This window comes from Ptychodera flava, chromosome 16 (assembly GCF_041260155.1).
Source record: "Ptychodera flava strain L36383 chromosome 16, AS_Pfla_20210202, whole genome shotgun sequence".
NCBI lineage: Eukaryota > Metazoa > Hemichordata > Enteropneusta > Ptychoderidae > Ptychodera > Ptychodera flava.
The window spans coordinates 39,472,229-39,495,256 of record NC_091943.1 but is presented as its reverse complement, the minus strand read 5'-3'; the positions used below and the strand labels follow the sequence as shown (position 1 = coordinate 39,495,256).

General features: G+C 39.4%; 2 protein-coding genes across 2 annotated transcripts in view; one reads left to right on the top strand and one right to left on the bottom strand.

Moving 5' to 3' along the window:
- Positions 1–23,028, top strand: part of LOC139114825 (uncharacterized) — a 514,135-nt gene that overhangs the window by 433,853 nt on the left and 57,254 nt on the right. The window lies entirely within an intron of this gene.
- On the bottom strand, positions 18,196–22,132 carry LOC139115039 (uncharacterized). Its single transcript, XM_070676946.1, has 7 exons — positions 22,024–22,132; positions 21,703–21,850; positions 20,715–20,788; positions 19,811–20,104; positions 19,555–19,605; positions 19,052–19,078; positions 18,196–18,590 (listed from the first exon to the last, which is right to left on the bottom strand). Exons 3-7 carry the CDS (start codon positions 20,728–20,730, stop codon positions 18,553–18,555), a joined length of 426 nt encoding a protein of 141 aa, XP_070533047.1. The 5' UTR covers positions 20,731–20,788; positions 21,703–21,850; positions 22,024–22,132; the 3' UTR covers positions 18,196–18,552.

Here is a 23,028-nt window from a genome sequence, read left to right as displayed (position 1 = left end):
GTAATATCATATCAGGTCAGAAATCTTGGTGACCCCTAGGCTCCTTTACACAAACATATTGAGTGTCCCCTGTGATCTTTACAATTATAGTTTCAAGCATCTTGCAATCTTCAGAAAGATTTAACTTGTCTTATGCCGTTTCTATCAGTTGTAAGGTTGAGACGTTTCATACCTTGCGGTCTCAGATGGATGTGAAATTCGAAGAATGAAAAACGTTTTGATAGCAAAACTCTGAAACCAACTAAACAGCGTTTGTTAAAGAGTACAACGCTTACATGGAATCCATGATACATCCATGTCATAGTGTGAGTGTTGTGATATATCTATGCGTGTCTTTCGATTGATCGTATAACTGTATATTGCTGACTTTTTAGATGACAGACGTTATCTTCAGATACTGTGCTTGCGTCCAATAAGGCTAAGGAATAATGCTGATGAGATGTAATCATCATTTATTAAAACTCAGAGAAACATATAGACTATCTATCTTTCTCTATGATTAAAATAAAGATGTTGAAAATACCTGAGTTTGTGCTCCTCGACATCCCAGGGATCAAACTTCGACATTTACGCTTTAACTCTTGGCTATTTCGTTGTTACGATAACTCTACACTGAATGGATGTAAACTTTATTGACAGATTGAATGCTTGGTATTTCAACACGAGTATTGAAGCAAGAAACTGAGGAACGATACAATATATGGCTACGAAAAAGCCACAAAAGTTACAGCTTCTGGAGGTTTACACGTGCTTTTCAGCTATCATTGCAAGACCAATGTCGTTACACGATCTTAATTCGAACAGAAAATAAATTACTTGTCATAATCATGTGATTGCTCGGAGATAGTAAGGACAAAAAAATTACAGCAAATTGAACTTTAAATGAGCTTTTAACAACAATTACATGCATTTAATAACCAAAAAACTTTGTAAGCTTACTAAAGTAAAACTAATGGTTGTAAAAATTCTGATGAATTTACGTCCTGTATATGTATGCATGCATTTTAGACATAACATTTTATTTTGAGCAATCCTGGTGACTCCACGAAAATGTTTGACTAGACTAGAGGAAGCGACAATATAATACATGCGTTTATATATATATAAGTAGTAAAGTAAACGTGGACAACTGGGATGAAGTAAGAATTTTACACCCCATTTTATTCATTTATCTACATGGAGCGAAGGAAAATTAACCATCCATGTAACTAAAGTGTGACCCTGACCTATATACGAACTCACGCATGCGCAACAGCTGGCAGCTTGCGCAGCAGTGCATTGTCCTGAACTAAGCGGGGAAATTCCCTGCTGAGGCATGTTTATACACGTTCCGAAGGTGTACGGGAAATCCGTGTGAGTCATCACCATCAAACTAGCCTATATAAAGGACTTTACACTCGTTGTCAGTCCGGCCGGCGGTCGCGGAGTCTAGCTGATGTTGAACACGAAGTTCCTATCGGTACGAACTACATTTCATATCCATTCAATCCATAATGTCTTAAATATCTTTCCAGAGGCGGACTAAATCCTTCTTGTTTTTGAATTTCTAGCGCCTGATGAAATATGTTCTGAATAAGTTCTGACCCCGGAGCCTCCTCGTTCCGAAGGGTTGCACCTTTTTCTTGTATTTGTGTAAGCAGCTGTTTATATTGAACATAATAATGTTTATATTTCTCTCGTCTCTTTGCTACACCGTTTTCCCTTGTATTACATCAATAACAACACCTGGTATAGGAGTTAAGCTAACAGTACCGGAACTGTTGGAATTGCCGCTATTACAGCAGAGCTTACAAGAATTCCCTTAGTAATATTAAGAGCCATATCAATTCGACCCATTAATTTATAACTTCGTCGATATGCAGCACTTGTTCTTTCTATGTAATCAGCCAATTGTTCAACGCTTTCAACAACTGAGATGTGCATTTTTTACTGTATATGTAAGGGGGATAAAAAATAATTGTAGTAATATAGAAATACAATATGGCAGAAGGAGGAGAAGATATACCACTCCAGGATTTCGATGATTCAAATTGAATGATGATGATGACGCTACTGCTGAAACATTCTTTATAGACGATGATAATGCTCTTGCAGAAGTCGATCCTTACCGGGTTAGCCCAAAGGTTGATCGTTTGACTGAACTTAAAGCAGATGAAAAATTAAGAATGTTAATAAATTCTTAGATGAGAATAAAATTACTGATCCGGATGCACTAAATGTATTGGCTATGGAATCTGAGGTTAGGGATGGAAAGCTGTATTATAAAAACCTCAAGCTGTCTAAAGATAGAGGAGGTGGATTTATAAGCTGTCCACATTAATGAGTTTAAAAGGAGGACATGAATTTATTAGAGAAGTATTAGCAGAGCCCGAATATGTGAAACGTACATTGCATTCTGAAGATGTGAAAAACGATAAATACCGGCTGAGAAGATGTCACCAAAAGACATGGGTATATACAAAGATAAACTGACAGAGTTACGGCAAGATGCTTCTGGTAATGCACACAAAATACAAGCTTTTGAAAATAAAATCGAACAATGGAACAATCTAAACCCAGAATATAGAGCTTTTGTTGATGAATTAAAGATAGCAAATATGCGTCTTGATGAGCTTTACAGTGAAAGAGAAAATCTGTTAGAGCAGACAGAACTTACACCCGAACTCAGAACAAGACTAGCTAAAATTGATGATCGAATTGAAGTACAACATGATATGATCAGTGGGCACGTGAAAGACTGGCGTCGACTAGGTCTCTTCGTGATGTAATTTCCGATCCAGAATTGTCACTCAGGCTGAAGCTGACAGAGTTATTTAAACGAAATGGTATAACAATCGCTGCAATACTGACTGCCCTTGGAATGACAATATCAACAATTGCCCTGGCTGTAACTAGAGGAGGAGGGGGAGGAGGGGGAGGAGGAGCAGGAACTGGCGGGTCTGGTTCAGGTCCGCCCAAAGTATATACAAAAGCGAAAGAAATTGTAAAGCAATTTGGCGAATGGTTAAAAACCTTGGCCGCAAAAAGTGCTGCTGCAATACCCGGTCTAATCGGTTCCCTCGTCAGTTTTCTATTAAAAACAGCAGGATCGGTTGTCGGATTTGTTGGAGAACAGCTATGGATATTTTTAACTGGATTAACATTAGTCATTATAAATAAAATTATGTATAATATATGGCCCCTACGGAATCAACATGTTTGGTGAAAAGAATATTGCAAAGTTTCTTTCTAAAAATAAAGACCTGTTTGGTTTCTCTGTCGAATTGGAATGGTGCAAACTTCGGCGGGTAAATCGCCATATCCTTCGAGCAAATCCAGGTGTCCGACTCAAAGATGATAATCTTTATCATAACATTTTAGCTTTCATTAAAGAATGTCAAAAGACTAACTTCTTTAAGCGACTAGAATTCATAGCTGTATTCCAGGATACTGAGGATGACCAAGAGGCTCATCATCTCCAAGAATATTGGGTTCTTCGATTGATTCGCGACACAGGCAATCGATTTATCTTTCAGTCAGACGGAAATATTTACGTAAAGATGTGATTTTTTCTTCTAAGTCATTATATACACGAAGTGAAACTTAAGATGTGATTAATTTTCTTTTTTTTCTTCTACTATATACATTACACGAAAAATGGGGTACGATAGAACATTATCACCGACTTTCACCAACCGAATACCGAATGGAACGAAGTCAGAAAGAACTCATCACGTGATTGCTCATAATCCAAGTGAGGCAGATCCAGGCCAGACACTTATCATACGATGTCCGAAGTTAGAAAGCGGAGTACTCTTAGTTCCAGATACTTTCGACCTGGTTTTTGATCTCGAAGTAACGGGAGGTGGAACTACCCGTGTAGTACAAAATGTTGCAAAAAATTTGGTGGAGCGTATGAAACTCACATTTGAGGGCCAGACACTTTTCGATTTGAATAAATATAACTATTGAATGTTATCGCGATCTCTTCAAACATAAAAAGGAGAGAACGAACATGACACTGTATGGAATTCAGAACGAAAATCTAAGAAAATTAAGAAGCGGTTCGAACCGATGCAGATGCCGCCGTCGTGGGCGATAATTACTTTTCGACACATATAAAACAAAATATGCTATTCGTCTCACTCACCCCCTCATAACAGGCCATGGAGTTGCATATCCATCAGCGTTAGGGAGTCATATCGAATGGGAAATTACGTTGGCACCCGCCCCCCAATTACTTGTCAGTAATCAGTTTATTACAACCAATTATAAATTAAAAAACATTCAAATGGAATACGAGACAATTTCTGACCTCAATCTCGCGAGGTCAACTGCTGGTTATTACAACGGTGGAAAAAGTTACCTTTACGAGCATATACATTATTTTAGAACAATCCCATTCAAAGAATCGGACACGGTTATCAATGAAAATATAAATGTACCACGACGTAGCATTAGAGGTATCGCTATACTCTTCACTAAAAATCAGAATCAGTCAGAACTGAACAGTGAACTTTTCATTAACCCATCCATTGAATCTGTGTCTGTAATGATTGAAGGCATTGCAAATAAAGTGTACGCTCAGAAGATGATACCAAGACAATTTTGGCGAGAGGTGCGACGGTATTTTGCTGAAGATAAAGATTGGTGTGAAATTGATATAGATGAGGCCGATTATTTGAAGAATAAATTCTGTCTGTTTATCGATCTGCGTAGTTTAAAGATATTGAGTTTCATGGAAATGGTTTAAAAGTAATGAACACAAAGGACGGAATTCAACTTGAGATCCTGAAGAAAGATACCGCGTGGGGTGGCGATGACGCTCACAATGATAATATATTTGCCCACATTTATGTTATCAGTGATGCCCTAGTCTCTATTGAAAATAGTAGATTAATGTCTTTACAATTTAACGTAACCATGACCCGTCGTCCGTCCTATCGGCCATGTTTCTGCCAGCCATTCCCCGTGTCCGGATATATAGCTGCACACGTTTGATATCATTTGGCGCCATCATGATTTTACTACGCTTTTCACTACGGATTTCTCCAGCCTTTTTCCGTACAAACTGTACAAATGTGCCGGCTCCGGCTTCTTCCCAGTTTCAAATAGATCTTTATAATCTTCAAAGTTTAAATGTTTTCTAACACAAACATCTTTCACCCCTTTATTTTTTTTTCGTCTCCGAAGTTGGAGTTCGAAAAGCATACACTTTCGAGCGTATGCCGACAAAATCAAGAATAGGTTCACCATTCAACTCATCTTTAAATTTACCTATCACTTTTTTATTAATCTTCGGAAAGTTGGGGGCCACCATGGGTCCACTCATCCCACTAGTATCATATATAGACTTCTCACCATTCTTTTCCACATCTTCCCGAACTATATCATTGAAGTTACGTCCGGATCCGGGGAGGGTATTGGCACACTGTAAACAAAACTGTCAGTATCCATGTAGGCTAATCGTATTCCAGGGAACCGCTTTCGAAAGTAATTGTAATGCGTCTCATACATAAGCAGCTTAGAAAGTTCGAGTACTGCAGCGCCGATGAAAACTGGTTTTACATATCTATGCTCATCCGTTTTCAGTTCCAGTAGGGCACTGTCGCAGGAATCACCATCCTCTTCGGAAGTTATGAAAGTTATATGTTTCATCTTTGGATTATACTTCTGAATCTTTTTACGTCCACTATCCGTGCCGTTCCAGTCCGAAACAAATTTAAAGTCTCTGTACTTTCGAACATCTTCTATTGTCTTACCGAACATTGCATTATTCATCAGCTTATAGAAATTCTTTTCAAAATCTGTCCTCCCCTTTGCCCTCATTTTAGTGTTAAAGTCGATATATTTCGCGAGACATGGAGCTTCATCGAAAGCAAGCACCCGATAAATCTTTTTCAATCTCATTCCCATCCGAAGATAGAATTCCAGCAACTTGTAGTGTAAGACATAGGACTCTCTATCCATCACACTTGTAATCAGTCGACCGCCCTGCCTCGGAAATTCATAGTGATGCGGTGCTAATGGCAAATCGCTGTGTTCTTCATGTAATTCGGCTGGGTATTCTAAGTCTACTTCTAGAAAACTTGGTGGAAAGGTGGAACCAGGTCCCCACGCTCCGCCAGCTCGGCCACCCGCTCCGCCTCGGCCCCCTTCTTCCCATTTGTCCCACTCTTCCATCGTCATCCAATGAAGTCCGCCCGTAGGCATTGCCTGACTCATTGCCCAGCCGTAGAGATTGTTTGCATCGAGATATTTTATTTCGGTCACCGGTTTCTCCGGATCGTAATTCCCGCCGGCGGGGCCAGCGTAAGCCGGATGATTTGTCTGTAAATAATGAATATTACACTGGCTGATACCTCCTCGTATCCCCGTTGTACGAAAGTCATCTGCTCAGCATCTTGAATGAGCCCAAATTTATTACCCGTGTAAAGTAACATAGCATCCCATGTCAAGCCAGGCGCTGACATGTAATGGGCCGGATCTAACTTATATGCTTCTAAACATGTGTCACGAAAATTTTCAAATATATTTGCAAGAAGTAGAACGTCAGTCTCACAATAGAATTCCATATAATCACGAATCGTCTTACATCCAACTTCGTCCCATACTCTTAATGCATGTTCGTAATCAGACTCCGAAATCCCCTCTTCCGTCAATTCGCTATAAAATTCCCCCTCTCCGGGAGCTGGTTCTCTCCCAGTCTGTCAACCGAGTCTAAATATTCGTAGGGGAAGAAACCTTTCGCCCTTTGAATGTCCGGGTACGAAAGTGGCGCCGCCGTCCACCCCTGGGTCTCCGGCACAGTTTTTGCCAACTTCGCCAATGACCCCATCATCAACTGAGCACTGTCCATAAACTTTATAGAAAATGAAACTTCTCTTTATCTCCCTCTTCCCTCCGGCAACAACAATTGAGCCACTAAAAATAAATGTTTTCGAGAGACCCATAATTCCACCATTGCTCGTCTTAGCTATTAATTTGGCTCTTGTCCGGGACCCTCATCTATTTCATGTAACTTTTTCAAATAAAAGAACCATCGATCCCTTGAGGTTGTGAAAGTAGATAGGAATGGTTCTCGACGGTCGACATCCCTCGCAATAAAAGGTCGCCCCCTCCTTCACTACTCGGTATCCTGCCGGCTCTCCACATGCAATACAGACTGGATCACATCCGTCGCGCCGGTAATTAGAAGGATCCCTCATCGGTATTATTTTCCAATAATACGATTTAGAATAATACTCGGCCCGTTCTTTCATATCCTTTAGAAATTCTGTAACACAGGAGAGACCTGTGAATGTTCTTTTACCATAAACAGTGGGTCGGCCCGGGCCTCGTTCCGAAGGTCCCCACCCCCGTTCCACCATAACATACGAAAGACAAATTGGAATGTGCCGGCCGTCCCCTTCTCAATAATTGCCTCAGTATCTGCATAGACGACGTAGGGGGGGGACCTTCTTCCGATGTCCTTCGAATTGACACACTTCCTTAGGAAAAACTGGCTGGGCGTCGTCTGTTCCACAGTACACCTGATGTATTTCTAATTCTTCTGTTGACTTAAAACCTCTTTTACAAACCAGGCAAATACACTTCCTTCTGCGCTCATTCTTTCGATTAGTACGAGAATTACGAAGGCGATTTAACGCAGTAATTGGTATGAAGTGGCACCTTCGGGCTTCGCCAACTATCAGTAAGATATTTGCTATTTGATTCCTATCACCTTCGGAACGGGCTCCGCCTTCCGTTCCGTCAGGGGCTCCGCTACAGCTACTATATAACACATTATGCGGGGGATCGGGATCATTCTCGTAGATCTGAAATACTTGAAGTTTGATGCCTGGATTTTGCTGCTCGAAGCGCCTGAATACAGTCATATCGGCGGGCGTGGGCGTGGGAATACCTTCCCAACAGTAGTCAGCCATAAATGGGGCGTACGTATTCCATTTTCTCCTTACCTGACCACATTTCTTTTCACGAAACTCGGGGTCGGTCAACTTTAAACTTGCTACGATGGCGTATTGAAAACAGTTCTCAGCCCCCACCGGTAGAATAAGATCGCTAACACAATGCTTATTTTTAACCATCCGGGAAGTTGAATCCAGCCCCCGGCCAGCCCCGAGTAAAACTTCTACTAGAATTACTTCAAAATTAAGTATCTCCTCGAGAACGAGACCAGAACCCTCAACATTTTCAATTGTATCAAGCATACGATCGTAGCGATCTATTAATTGTTGCCCCACATCCAATCCCGATCCTCTTACATCTTTTGTGTATGTATCATTTAATTTAACAGGCATATACGATTTGTGTATTACCAGTTTTCGGATCCGATAATTTGACTTCCATTTCGGTATAAACAGAGTACATCTTTCGTTCCGAATGGACCATACCTTCAATATCCACCAGCTCCCCGATATCCTTGACTCGCTTGACTTCAGGAAATTCTTTTCGTAAAACTGCTCCCTTGAATGCTGTATGTAATCGACGGGCCATAATAATCTTTATGATATATACTATCCTAAAATTTTTAAAATGAAAAATAATTATTCTATGATAGGTCATCAAAATCCACTATAATATTTTTGTCAGCATTTATTTGTTTATATATCTCACCTAATCTTTCTAAGTCGACTAGTTCTTCCGCATCTTGAATTTCTGGTTTATTAGGCGCAGCACAAAATATTAATCTCTCAACAGTGAAAGAAAGAGCACCTTACTTAAGCGCGGTTTAAATGCTAAGAATTCTATCTTACTACCTTTTCGGATATTACGAGGTACAATAGCAGGATTTTCTCGGACTGGCAATGGGACTCACTGTTTTAAAACCGCAGTCAATTTCTTGAACCATATCAATACATGTAGCGAAATCGTGATTTCTCCCTCTCCCTCTCCCTCTTTTAAACTGAAATTTAAAATACCTCATGCCCGGCTGAGGCCCCTCGCTCCCTCGCTTCTGATACACTTTAGATGGATTGTAAAATCCAGTAGTATTCTTGGAGTGAGCGGCCAGGCTTAGAGCATAACTTTTAGCAGTAGATGCATCGAAACTTTCACCTAGGGTACGGAATATTATTAAATCAGTAAACTTTTGAAGACTCAGTTGCCAACTGACACACACCCCATCACATGTAGCTGGATCTCCTCCCGAACCATATTTAGGTCCGATGTTGAAAACTACTTCTAGCTCACTGTCTACGTATATGAAAGGATCTACATATTCACCAAATACTAATTTGCCTCCATCATCAATTTTGATGTTTTCTCCGGTTTCAAGTATTTTTATTGCAGTTGAAATAGAAAGGATTGTCATTGTCTTATCGTATATATCTTAAAAAAAAAATAATTTAAAAAAAAATTTTTTCTATGATATAGTATCCTAAAATGTCATACATATTCATAAATGGACCAACTGGAAGTGGTAAGAGTTACGATGCAATAAATTTGGATCCGTATCACGTACCAGAATTTGACACTAGTTTTTCCAGCAACATTGCCGACTTTTATAATGGGCGTGTCACCCCGTTTCGATTGCCGATTTTCAGAAACAGTTTATAGAACATACTCTTAGTTTACAATGTCAGGCTGGGAGGGGGAGGGGGGGCCTCCCTTCAGAACGCTACATTATTTGTGACTCTTCCATCATTCAACATCTGACTTTTTCTAGAATCCGGGGCGTTTCCGTGCAGCGGAAGAAAAAAGATTGTTTCTTTAGCATTTAACCATTTACACAGTTTCATTATCATATTCAAAGATATGCCTTGGGATTATTGCAGGCGGAATGTGTTGACTCGAGCCAGGTCGTACGAAATAGCCGCCTTAGAAGAACTAGAAGAGATTCACAACAAGTTCAAACAGACTTTCTTAGAAATTTGCCACGACTACAGACTTCCATGTTTGGTAATTCTCGAACGCTCTTACCCCCCTCGTTCTCAAGAATATACTTAATCCAACAATTGATACCGAGACAGTCGGACCAGTAGAATATCCACGAGCTTTTGACTTTGGAATTGCATGGGGCAGCTCACGCGATAGCGGCAGCCAGGGATTTTTAATAGACGGTTTTCCGAAGGTGAACTTGAAAAAGCGTACTTCCCACCTGGTCAAGAACAACTAGAACAACCTCGAGTCTCACTAAAGAACCTACACAAACTTCTTAACGCTTGTGAATCTGTGTGTGCTTATAATGCTTCGTTTGACCTACGAGCACTTGACATTATGAAACCCTACGGTTCTGTAACACCGGACTTTGAAGTTACTTGTCTATGGCTTATGTCAGTTGTGTACATTATACTTCAACCAGAACTTATCGATAAAGCTGAACAAGGGGACTCGAAAGAACGGACTGTGGTAACATGAGAAGTCGTTTTGAAGATCTTGCAAACTTAATATGTTCAGGACTGAGGGGCCCCCACCTCATCCACATACGGCCGAAAAAGATGCAGTAAGTGAACATTACTTACGACAGTACATGATAAATACTTGGCCAGGTGGGGGGTGAAGTGGGGTGGTAAACTGACACTTTCGGCTTTCAAGAAATTAAGACTTTTTCCATGGTACTTATTGAATAACTTTCGTAAATACTTACGTTAGTACTTACGTAGTACTTGACAAGTACCATGGACAGGAACTTACGTAGTACTTACGTAGTACCAGCACAGGAACTTACGAAGTTCTAATAACATTTTCCTCCGGCTCCCAACTATTAAACTTTCTGGATAACCTTTCCATTTTATCAGATAATATTTCTTTCCTCTAATTTTTTTCGTCTTCAAAATTCGTTCTACTCTGTACAGCTCGTCGCACCACGTTCTGAAGGTGCGCTCTGAAGTTCATCGGAGTAGAAAGTGCCAAGTATTTCCTCTCCATTCAGATCTTTTATTTTGTAAACTGGTGGCATTCCCAAGCCAGCTGCGTACACAACTTTTGAAACTACGAAAATCTCCTCTGTCCAATTTGGTAAATATCCTTTCTTAAAGTGGTCTTGTATTTTGTAATTCGGACACGTTCTCCCGGCTTGAATTCAGGGTTGGCTCCCCCGGCTGCCAACTCAGGACCGAATAGTGTATAAAATGCCTGCCAATCGTTCTCCTCTGTTACGTCCCTGGTTTCATTTTGATACTTCCGTGTACGGTGTTATTGTAATTCTCGAGAAGGTGGGGTAGAATAGAAAGCCATTCACGTGTCTGTCTGTATGTAAAGTATTTCCACATCATCGTCTTGAGGGTCCGATTAAAACGTTCAACGACGCTAGCTTTTTTGTCACTGTAGGTGTGAACCAATGAATGCCTGACTCCTGGAGCCACCCCTGCATTTTCTGATTAGTAAATTCCCGCCCCTCATCTGTCTGAAGTTTGTCGGGTCTTCTCCCAGATTTCTTAATCACATCTTGTAGTGCCTTCAACGTATCATCAGCCGTTTTTGACTGTATCGGCCTAGCCCATGCGTATTTACTGAGAACATCGATTACTGTTAGCATGTATCGAATGTTACGGTTCTCTTTTGCGAACGGTGGAGGGAATTCCACGAGATCCGCTTGCCATTGAGAGTCTATCGATGTTACAAAAACGCGCCGGCCGCCCCGGAAGGCACCCCCACGAGTACGAGGTACCGGTTTATGTAGATTATAAGTTAGCTGAGTTTTTAACCAGTCCTGCACCTCTTTCTTGGTCACTTTCAGTCCGCTGGCCCGTGCTGCGTCATACAATTTTTGTACACCTCCAAAACCAGTTTTCGGGTTGTAATATAATTCTCTAAGAGTACCTTCGGCTTCAGCTTCCATAATTGCTATATTATACGAAAAATTTTATGTCGTACGGATTCCGTAAACGAAATACTAGTTTACTGAATGGCCTACTTTTCAATTGCTTGATTAGGCCCACGGCTTCCCGTTCTGACACCTCCATTCCATATTCTTTTATAATAGTTTTGTTGTCTATCTTGTTCGGTGTGTAAAATAGTACTAACATCTGTATGTTTTCCCTGAATGGTTTACTAATACTAGTATATTGTTGAGTCAGAACCCAGACAGATAATCCGTCGTGTCTTGCGCTGAAACCAAGTTGGACTAAAACGTTACTGCGCTTCTTCATATCTTTGGACGAGGCGCAGTCATCGAGGATTATTAAAGTGTTCGTTCCAGCCCATTCTTTATGCACGTAGGTTAATGTATCATCCACTGCATCGAGTCCGACTGGAAATATAAACACATTATCATCGGTGAAAATGAATCTTCTATTATACGCTTTATTATTCATGAATGTTGGGCAAATGAATATCACATATTCGAATTTCCTTAAGTACGGACCGGTGAGGAGGTCCAACATAAATTCTGTTTTGCCAGAATATGTCGGTCCAGTTATAATCATGTTGAATGGTGGGGTTACGTATATTGACATTTCCTCTGGATCTATATACTGTAAATTAATGAATCTCTTCTAGTTCTTTTAAGTTACTGGTTCGAGTTAGATGAAACCCAGTCACATCGACAGCATCTGAATGAACTATATAGTTAGTGACTTTATTCCAGTACCTACAATAGTAATGAATATTGCTAAAGATAACAAACCAATTTTACCATATTCGTGAATAGGGTCGCTGGTCGTAGATGCTGCCCGTTCCGGGGAGGGGAGGGGAGGGGACCGAATCCGAGTCGTGTCATTGTGAGGTGGTGGTGACCTCCGGGCTCGTCCTGCCACTTCACGGGATCCTCTCCCCTTCCATCTCATGTACAGCACTTTCTCGAACTTCCGTGTTTATATCACCGTTCACCCCGAAGGACATAGATTCTGTTGCGTATTGCAATTCATTATTATAACCCGAGATCGCCGGGCCCGAAAGAATGACCATCTCAGACGGTAAGAGAAGTAAATTGGGTGAGACTGCCATATCAAGTTTGACACCAGTATTCATTATTGTGTCTTGATATCGCCTATAACTAATTACTTTGTCGGTATTACGAATTTCATCTTCGAGGAGAACACCGAATTCTTTTCGGACTTGCTCTGCACTGCCAGTATCGCCCACTATGGTACTACGAATATTTGCTTGTGCGCCAAGTATGCAATATACGTAGGCTTCAAGGCTTTCATTGAGGCGGGCGAGGACCGGCCTTTGTTAGTCCCGAGTCTCCCTTCAGAGGAATGAAACTATTATATTGTCCCTCCGATCCATCATTTCGGAAGAAATAGTAGTGCGGTCGTTCTTTGTCGGACAGTACATGTTTTTTCTTTTCCAAAAATGGTATGTGTATAGAAAACGCCTCCGTCGGAGGAGAGGAAAAAGTCCGACCGTTGTATATTCGCTTTTGGCTGTCGAACAGGGCCACGATTAGTGTAATATTCATATCCATAACCAAGACCTTTATTTGACCTTTTCGATAACGAAAGTCGGACTTCGTTGGACTTATATTTCCAAATTCTGTACAGAGAAGTTCATATTGGACGAGATTGTACGGATTGTCGCCCGCTTTGAAGGTGGGGGTATCGTCTGGAAGTGCAACGCCCATTTCGTGAAGGATACGACGTATTGTAAAATATACATGAAAACGGCAGAATGATCGTATTTGGGGCGGAAATTTCCCTTCGGAACCAAAGAGATGGGCGAATGATATACCACAACCAGTAGTGCTGCACCATACGGCGAAATTTAATTGCTGGTCCCAGTATTTCATGTTTGGACTGCCCAACCAGACATTACTTTCTTTAGCTGTTCGATGAGTGATTACGTTATCTTTAAATATATCCCGAGGATGAAAAGTAATTTATCTGTCGGTGTTACATATATTTCTAAGTCCATGAGAATAGGTTTTATTCCCCCGTCCGGTTTGGAAGGGGGGGTATCAGCATGCTGTACTGTCGGTATGCTCGTCTTATTCAATTGAAAAGCAACTGGGAATAAGTCTGTACTCATTATTCGTGTTTCTATATACAGATAGATTTAAATGGAGGAGAATTTTCCCGGAATCCCTGTCGGACGTACTGTTAGGGGTACTAACATTCCAGACTATGTTAATACTTTATTTCGGATTCAGGTTTAAACGAATTTTTTATTTTTTACTAAGAATAGATAACATACTGCAAACAATGGAGAATTTAATAAAGTCATCGGCAGCGGCAAATATGGCAGCGCCCTACCGGAACGGTTCCGAAGGGGCTTCGGCGCCTTCGGACAATAATCGATCCATAATAGAGACAAACGTGAAAAAATACTCTGTGTCATCGCAAGTGGTCAAAGTAAGTTTTTTTGGTAAGGAGATTACAGTTAGAGAAGTGGAAACGTGGAAAGATGAATTCATAACACGAGCCTTTAAAGTCTATGAAGCGAAATACAGTTCTCTTATAAGTGATACCATCACTCAAAGTTTCATAGATCTAGGAGCCCGTGCAATAAGTCAGGTAGTTCCAATCGATGATCGAGATAACTATGCCACTGATCTTAAAAAGGATTTTATTCTAAACAGTGAAATAAAACGATTATCAGGACGGATAGGTACACATGGGGGCCCCTGATTGCTCTAATTTCCACCGTTTAATTACGGGTAAACATTTAAATTTTAAAAAAATCGGGTTTAATATAGTACCTGAAATAAATGGATTCAACTTCGCCGACTCAGCAAACGGCTCCGCCAGGGACTCCGTCAGAAGCCCCGCCGACGACCCCCACACCGCAAACGGCTCCGCCGACTCCGACACAGCGCAACATAGAGAAAGTGACGTTACCGGCCGAAGCATCCAGGGAGAGTTGCTTCGGGAAGCGACTAGCGGAATGGAACAGGCAAAACAGGGAGAAGAAACTAAAAGCAATGGAGGGGGGGAGAGGGGGGGAGGGGAATGATGCGGTAGCAGACCTACCGCCTACAATGAAAGAACAGTGTGATAATAATTCACGCTGGTATAATAAATGTTATCTTGTTTTAGGAATTGTGGGAGTTTCATTGACTGCATTAGGGCTATATTGGGGGCGTGCTCGACATTATTGTTCCGTCCGGAACTCCTCCAGAAAGCGAAAAAAACAGAGCACGTAGCAGCTCCATCCGGAACAGTTCCGACAGGGTTCCGAGAGGAGGGGAGGGGGAGGGGAGGGAGAGGGGGGTGTTCCCAGCTCCTCTACATTGTATGAGATGGATTAACTCCCCATATTTTTTATTTTATTTTTTATTTTATATACTAGTCAGCAATCATGGATATTAAAACAGTTGTAAACACAATGTACGATGGTATTGTAATCGCAGGACTTGCGATGGGATATCTTATGATCTCCAGCAAATTTCTGAAAATAGAGGTTGGCGATCCAAGTCGTCCAAATTTGACTCGATTGGCAAAATTAGGCGGTGCGACTGCTGCTGCGGTAGCAACCAAAGATCTCCTTGAACAGAAAAATATTATTCCTGCAGAACCTTATACTTCGTAATGGGCACCTTCGGAATAATAATATATTCATCGAACATTTATACTTAGTAATATATACATACAACGTACAACGATGATCATTTGGATTGAAAGCAAAACAGGTGAACCTGTTACTGTTAATTTTTACCCTTGTATTGACACGACACAGTTTACGAAGATAAGACTGCTAGAGTGCGGACTATATAATTCATGGCATAACATAACATCGACGAATAATGTAATAAAATATCAAGAAGGTGACCAACCGAAGAAGACTAAATCAATACGTCCAGGTAACTACAATATCGATACGTTAAACAAAGCAATCGGGTTGAAGCAAAAATTAATTTTGAAAAACATCTGCCGACAAACCATGTTTATCTAACTTTGGCTAAAGATATTAAAGTCTATTTCAATGCCACAGGTAGCTTCGCCAACGTCGTTGGTTTTTCAGATAAACCTGAGGACAACCCAGTTATAAAAAGTACTATTAGTCCGAAGAAGTGGATTTCTTAACAGTCACTAAATATATAGTTCATTCAGATGTAGTCGATGTTACTGGAAATTATGTTTCATTTGGTTCGGGTGCCTCCGGAGGATACATACAGGGGAAAGTATCGAACTGTTTACAAATACTTCCCATCCGGGATACGAGAGAAATAAGTGAAAAGGTTACTTACGATTTTAAAAACGGAGCAATTTCTATGCCATTGAGAAAAGGGGAGATTACATGAATTCAATGCGTATCTGGATAACAGATCAGGATGGAAACATGATCGATTTCAATAACTGGCCAATTAGCTTTTGTATTGAATTATTGTAGTCCCGAAGCGGGGCCGGTGTAACCCTATCGGAAGATAAACCATCCCACGACCAATCCTCCAGCAATATAGATCATCTCATATTTCTTTTGCTCAGGACTGGGTTGATAATAATCTGAGAATTGAACTGCTTGCCTGACGTAGAGTTGCTTTGCACCGCTTCTGCTTCTTCCAGGATTTCTGCATCTGTATCTCTTAATTCTGCCGCAGCATGTGCGTCCTTTGCCTGATTTTCTCTTTCCCAGTCAGCCTGTAGTAATCTTTTTTCTGACCAGACGTTGCGATCATGTTCAATTTTTCTAATGCTTTATCATGTCGGACTTCTCTTCAATAAGAGCATCACCATTACCAGAAAGCTTTTGTCCGATAATATTTCCTCCTGTGAATGCCGTTGCATTTAATACAGCACCGAGAACTGTCATTCCTATAGCTGAAGCCATGATTGTGTATATTACAAGGTATTATTTTAATTTTCACTGTATATAGGTCCCTACGGAGTATGTCTGATCCAAGTGGCTTCGGTCTAGGTACAATTCGTATGCAAAATCTTGAGCTTGAAGATCTGAGTGATGTTAAAGTTAACAATAATACTAAGATGGCTGCTAATCATAATAAGGATTACGTCCTTCGTTATAAAGACCGCGAAAAATATTTCGTTTTAGCCAATGCCGCGGTGCCATCCCACGAGCATGCTGTAGAATTTTCCGAACTTAAAGACATTGATGAAACTGTAATTGACGCCACAAAGGCTTCGAATGATTCTACTCCTTTTGCTCTGACATGGGATTCGGCTAGTCAGAAATTCATGCCTTATAATGTGCCGCGTAACATCTTAGATATATTGGGTAGTGAAATTGCAGGAGGTGTTGCTGAACCACCAGGAACTCCGAATGTGATTTATTTTGATAGCAATGTAAACAAATATAAATTGTTAGATTTTCGTAGTTGGCTTACTCCTACGAATCCATACATTGCACTTCTTGGTATACCGATTCACCTTAAAATTAGTCCTCTTAATACAATAATGAAGGCAGATAATACACTAAGAAGGTGGATAAACGAGGGGGAGAATTATTGCTCGTATACAGCTAGCGGAGTTCCAGTTAGATTATTTTGGGACACAACTTTAAAGAAACTGGGTCTTAAAAGTGTCGGTGATGAGGCAGCTGTTCTCACTTTACAGACTGTAAATCAACAGATGACTGATAATATGAAATACTTCAACATGGTACAGTTCTCATTAGATGTGTAAAGTTAGCTACTGGAGATGAATTTGACGATTTGGTTGGATATTATGCTATGAAAACAGATAACAGAACAACTTGTGATATTATCATAAGTATTGATAAAGATCGGGGAGGGGAAATGAGTATTGAATGTTTTGTTGGTGGGAATAGAATAGAGAACGACTTAGGAACTACATTTGTACGTAGAGATAAAAGAGTGAACACTTTAGATATCAGTACCATTCATCTGAAACGTCTCATATTATTTGAAGTAATGGTCTTCCGTCACATTTTAAGTTCAGAGGAAATTACTAAAATTTTATCTATCAGGTGAACAAGTTCGCACCGATAGGAACTTCGTGTTCAACATCAGCTGGACTCCGCGACCGGCCGGCCGGACTGACAACGAGTGTAAAAGTCCCTTTATATAGGCTAGTTTGATGGTGATGACTCACACGGAATTTCCCGTACACCTTCGGAACGTGTATAAACATGCTCAGCAGGGAATTTCCCCGCTTAGTTCAGGACATGCACTGCTCGCAACTGTGCGCATGCGTGAGTTCGTATATAGGTCAGGGTCATACTTTAGTTACATGGATGGTTAATTTTTCCTTCGCTTCATGTAGATAAATGAATAAAATGGGGTGTAAATTCTTACTTCATCCCAGTTGTCCACGTTTACTTTACTACTTATATATATATTATATATATATATTATATATATATATATATATATATATATATATATATATATATATATATATATATATTATATATATATATATATATGAAGTCTATAATATTTTAGTATTTCCTTGTCAGTATTCCCCATACCCATGGAAGCTTAAGTCTTTCTAAAGATGATTGTATTTCAGTGTAGCAATTACATGTACATTGAATTGCTATGTAATAGTTTCTTCGATTTGATTGTTGAATTTATCCATTTCACTGGCTTTGCCTAATTCAGATTGGGTGAGTATTAGCCTTTGTCGTTCGTGAAAGATGGCTGGATTCTTAATACAAGCGAAACGCATTCTTTCTCTCTGTATCTCTCTAGATATTTTCTATTTTTTTCAAGCAAGGCTTGGTCCATCCATCGATAAAACACTGTTCCCTCTTTCAGGGACGCCAATGTTCCTATTTTTCCTGGTTGTCTTTCTTCTGATCCCTTTGATCTGTAGAGTGGTTTGAAACAGGGCACGGGAATGTTAGAATTGCTTGTTGCAGTGTAGAACCCCATTGGTGATATTTTGAAGAAAATTATTGTCGTGTGTAGCATTCGTCAGTGCCAAATACCTTGGCGAATCAGACTAAACCACTAACGGCGACTAAACTAGTTGACAAAGATATCTTATTTAGCAGTTAATTAACAAATCCTATTGCTGTGTGCTATCGTTAATTACAAGTCCATACAGTTGAAATATACACCAGCGATTCTTAGGGCAATATTACAATAATTTATCGGCATTTTTATTTGATGCCTCACATATCCTATAAAAATTTATACAGAAAATTTGGTATAATATTACGTTTTCTGAAACATTAAAAATACCGCCAAATAGAAAACTTGGCAATGATGCATATGGCAGTCGGTATGGTTATCATTACTGTACTCCAAATAACGGCTTGCGTTTACCTTCTTGACTGACAGGATCTCCTTTATCTGCAAAGCAGACATGACCAGAGAGATTAGTATTTATTAACAGGATGGTGTACTTTAATATATATATATATATATATATATATATTATATATATATATATATATATATATATATATATATATATATATATATATATATATATATATATATATATATATGTGTGTGTGTGTGTATATATATGTATGTATGTATGTATATATATATATATATATATGTGTGTGTGTGTCTGTGTGTGTCTGTGTGTGTCTGTGTCTGTGTCTGTGTGTGTCTGTGTGTCGCGCGCAAGAAGTTTAGATTCTTTACCATCAGTTACATGTTATATATAAACATTTCCGGATGTTACCAAGTTCTTGTATGGACCATTAAGCATTCACCATAAATGCAAAATGATCACATATGCTCATTAAGGTGCATCCGTATTTTTAAATATTAAAGTGAGACAAAATCAACAATATTTAAGAGCCTGAAAACATTACCTGAAGTATTGTTTTGGTTAAGCCGACTTTCTTCCGTAGAAATAGCTGTATCTGTGTTGATTGAAACGTAAAGCGTTACTGTCACCATATAAATGGACGAACATTGACATTACATGTACATATCCTCGTAATATTGTAGAAATGCAGAGTAGTGCTGTGGTTGATGATACGAATATAAGAATGTGATCGACCGATACGACAAAATATTGACTTCATAAAATCTTCCCATTTCAAAAATAGTCCAAGGTGTACTTACTGCAAGGCATGTCTTTCAAATATTCATCTAATTGCTGTATAAGGTGTATCTTTTCACATTCCTTCAATGCTTTCCTAATATCCCCAAGGGGGTCAGCTCTCTTCTCTGTACCGTTCAGTATCCATTCGCACTTTTGTGTTTCTACATCATTAGCATGTTCTCTGGCGATTGTATCGAAGGCCACTCTCGTTACGTCGAGTTCACGACACACCGCTCTACATTCAGCAAACGTTAAGTTACGAGCGACGAATGTGGCAACCCTCTCAAGCTTCTTGTTCTTATCCACATTTTTATCTTGTGTAAAAAAAATTAAAGATAAACTGCTAAATCAAACTGCTATTATTAAGCCATATATTTCAAAATATTGGGAGAAAAGCGAGACGAAGAGACTCCTAAATTGGAAGAAATGGTGGTTCTTTTGGAATGGCATGAATCTTTTTTGACAATTTTTGACACATTTTTGCTGAGCATGTATGTTATTTTTCATATATGCAAAATTCAATATGGCTACGAGACTATTTTAGCAAATAGTATACTAGGTAGATATTTTGTCATTTTGACCATCCCTTGTGAAATCTGATGGTCAACCCAGACATACATTACAGTCCAATGATCTGAGCGTCCATCATAATATGCATGCCGTAACACATATCCATGTACAAACTATGATTCAAACCATGAGCTAGGTGAACACAGACAGACACACTAACGGTGAACCATTGTCTTAGAGATCCTTTTGGAAGTATTATAGGGAAGACTTAATGCAGGTCTGGTTATTTTAATATTTGAATTTCGTGCGTCATATACTTATTGATAACAAAATTTGTGTCTGTAGCGTGTTTCGTACAAGTCTGTGAAGGAAATGGCCATTTGCAATCTTCCGTCAAGATATTAAAATACGTACCATTTCCATCTGCCATTCTTCACTGGTCTATGGAGTCCACTTAGTAGATTGATATTTCGCTTGCTCCAAAAGTACTGTGAGTAGAAGTGTCATTATTCATAATGAATAAAGTTTTAATGATTTGTGCAGCGAAATCATATTTTGGATGCCCAGTAAATGAGTTAGCCCAGTAAACTATTGCTGTAAAATTTTCAGTACTCTTTCAATACCTCAAGATGACTGGTAAATGTGACCTCTGACTTCTGAAATACTTGGCTGTTTGGTCATGCAAATAAATACTCTATGAAGACAAGTTTTCAGTTTTTACTGAAATGTTAAGTTACTGCCCACAGACATAATTTGTTCATCCCAAATCTGGATACAGACAAAAACCCAGTCCCTATTAATACAATTTTCAAGGAATTGATTTTTACAGGTAAGGTAAAAATTATGATAAGAAATTGACAAATTTCCAGAAGTAATGATAAATGGACACTTCTTTTACAGTTGATTTTACTGTCCTTACATTGAAGAGCTATGTTTTCCATGAGTACACTGCACATATAGCCATCATGGTTATTTTACATGGGCGGCTACCATCCGATTTTAAAGAATTCGTGTTGTAAAAGGTGTTTTTACAGGTAAATATTCTGTTCTAGCGTATCTAGGCTCGTTATACTTTGTTGGTTGCCCCTGACATTTGCGTATCAATTTACGAGAGGCGTCATTCTGCTCTTCGCACATATCATGGACATGAAAGATCATTTGAAGGCAGCTTTAATGTCCGAGATCCCTCATGATGATACTATATATTTAACGAGTTCATAATGTTCTTAAGTTCAAGAAACATGGTGAGAACGACAGACAGTTATTAATGCATGCAACGGTCTGAATGTTGTACCTTTTTTCATACACCAGTATAACGCATCCATAAGGCCCTCGCTTGCTGTAAATTTTGTTGTTCCCTCATAGACAATTTCAAGCGTACTGGTCTCATGGTGACACTCACCTTCAGTGTGCAGTGTTTCCGCACAAAAAGAGGTTAATTTCCATCAAGCATCAGCAGATGTTTTCACACAGAGAGACGACGACAACCAATGGCCCAGCTGTACCCGGAAGTGACCCCGTGCTCTCTGAAGAATTTGTTGGTCAGAGGCCTGGGGACGGACAAAACACTGATGTGATCATGGTGAGGGCGCTACTGCATTACGCTGCTCATTAATTTGTTTGAGGAATCTGAACGGTTATAAGTTACTCCTCTTCTCTGCAGTTATGAAATATGCCACTAATTGGTCTTATGTAAACGGACTATAAGCTTACTGCACTGTACCTTAAAGCATTTCCTGTTCTGTGCTGTTATCCTCTGTACAGTATTGTGGATTTGATTATTGGAGGTTCCTGACATTTAACCAACCTGCCATTCATTCATTTATGCCAGTGAAGCTTCTCCGCTGTAATAGGTAATTTTCTGTATTCTAAATCTTTATTTTCGGAGCATTTGCCGTCACATGTTCATAGGATACACAGTATGAGTGGAAGAAATAGAGACATTGGGTTGCACATTGTACTCATCTCCGTCGTATATAATATATTCAGAATTTCCAGCTACATGAGGCAGTCAAGTAGAGCATTATTCCAAATTTGAATTGTATTGTTTCATTGACGTTATGGCTTTTCACGGAGTAAAATAAATCTCAAAAGACAAGCAAATCATTCGAAGGACTTTTTCACACAATGTCATATTGATGGCTTACAATAAATGCAGATAACTGCGTAAACAGCCTGGGTGACTCCCCGAGCGAGACAAAGGCAAAACAAAAGTTGGAATATAAATTCAATAAGTCAGTATATATATATATATATATATATATATATATATATATATATATATTATATATATATATATATATATATATATATAGTCAGAAGTAGTTAAACATTTTAAATTCACTCGGATGGAAATAAGTACAGCAATGGTGTAAAGTAACGTCATGCAAGTGCAAGCAATAGATCATTATGGATTCTCTATGATTGTGTCATATGAATGATGAAAATATGACATCAGCAGGATTAGTTTATAACAATTAATATACAGCAAAGAAATAACATCATCAAAATCTCCTAGGTGTTCATCAGTTATTTACCAAGGCGACTGTTTCGGGGATTTGAAAACAATACAGTCAACTGCCTTGGCTCCCCAAGCAGTACTGATCAGGTACCACCACACCTTAAGTTATTCTGAGTCTGATGTTATATATGATGTCTTTCGGTGTCTTGACATAGCTTTATGAAACTGTTTGATGATTTTATGTTGTTGTCCTCCTTGAGACAACAT

Bases quoted from the DNA above. Each gene is read 5' to 3' on its own strand.
- LOC139115039 (XM_070676946.1), bottom strand. The intron at 19,606-19,810 runs GTAAGTACACCT...CAATCAACACAG, and splicing joins TTTGAAAGACATGCCTTGCA to ATACAGCTATTTCTACGGAA. The intron at 19,079-19,554 runs GTAATGTTTTCA...TCTGCTTTGCAG, and splicing joins TAACCAAAACAATACTTCAG to ATAAAGGAGATCCTGTCAGT.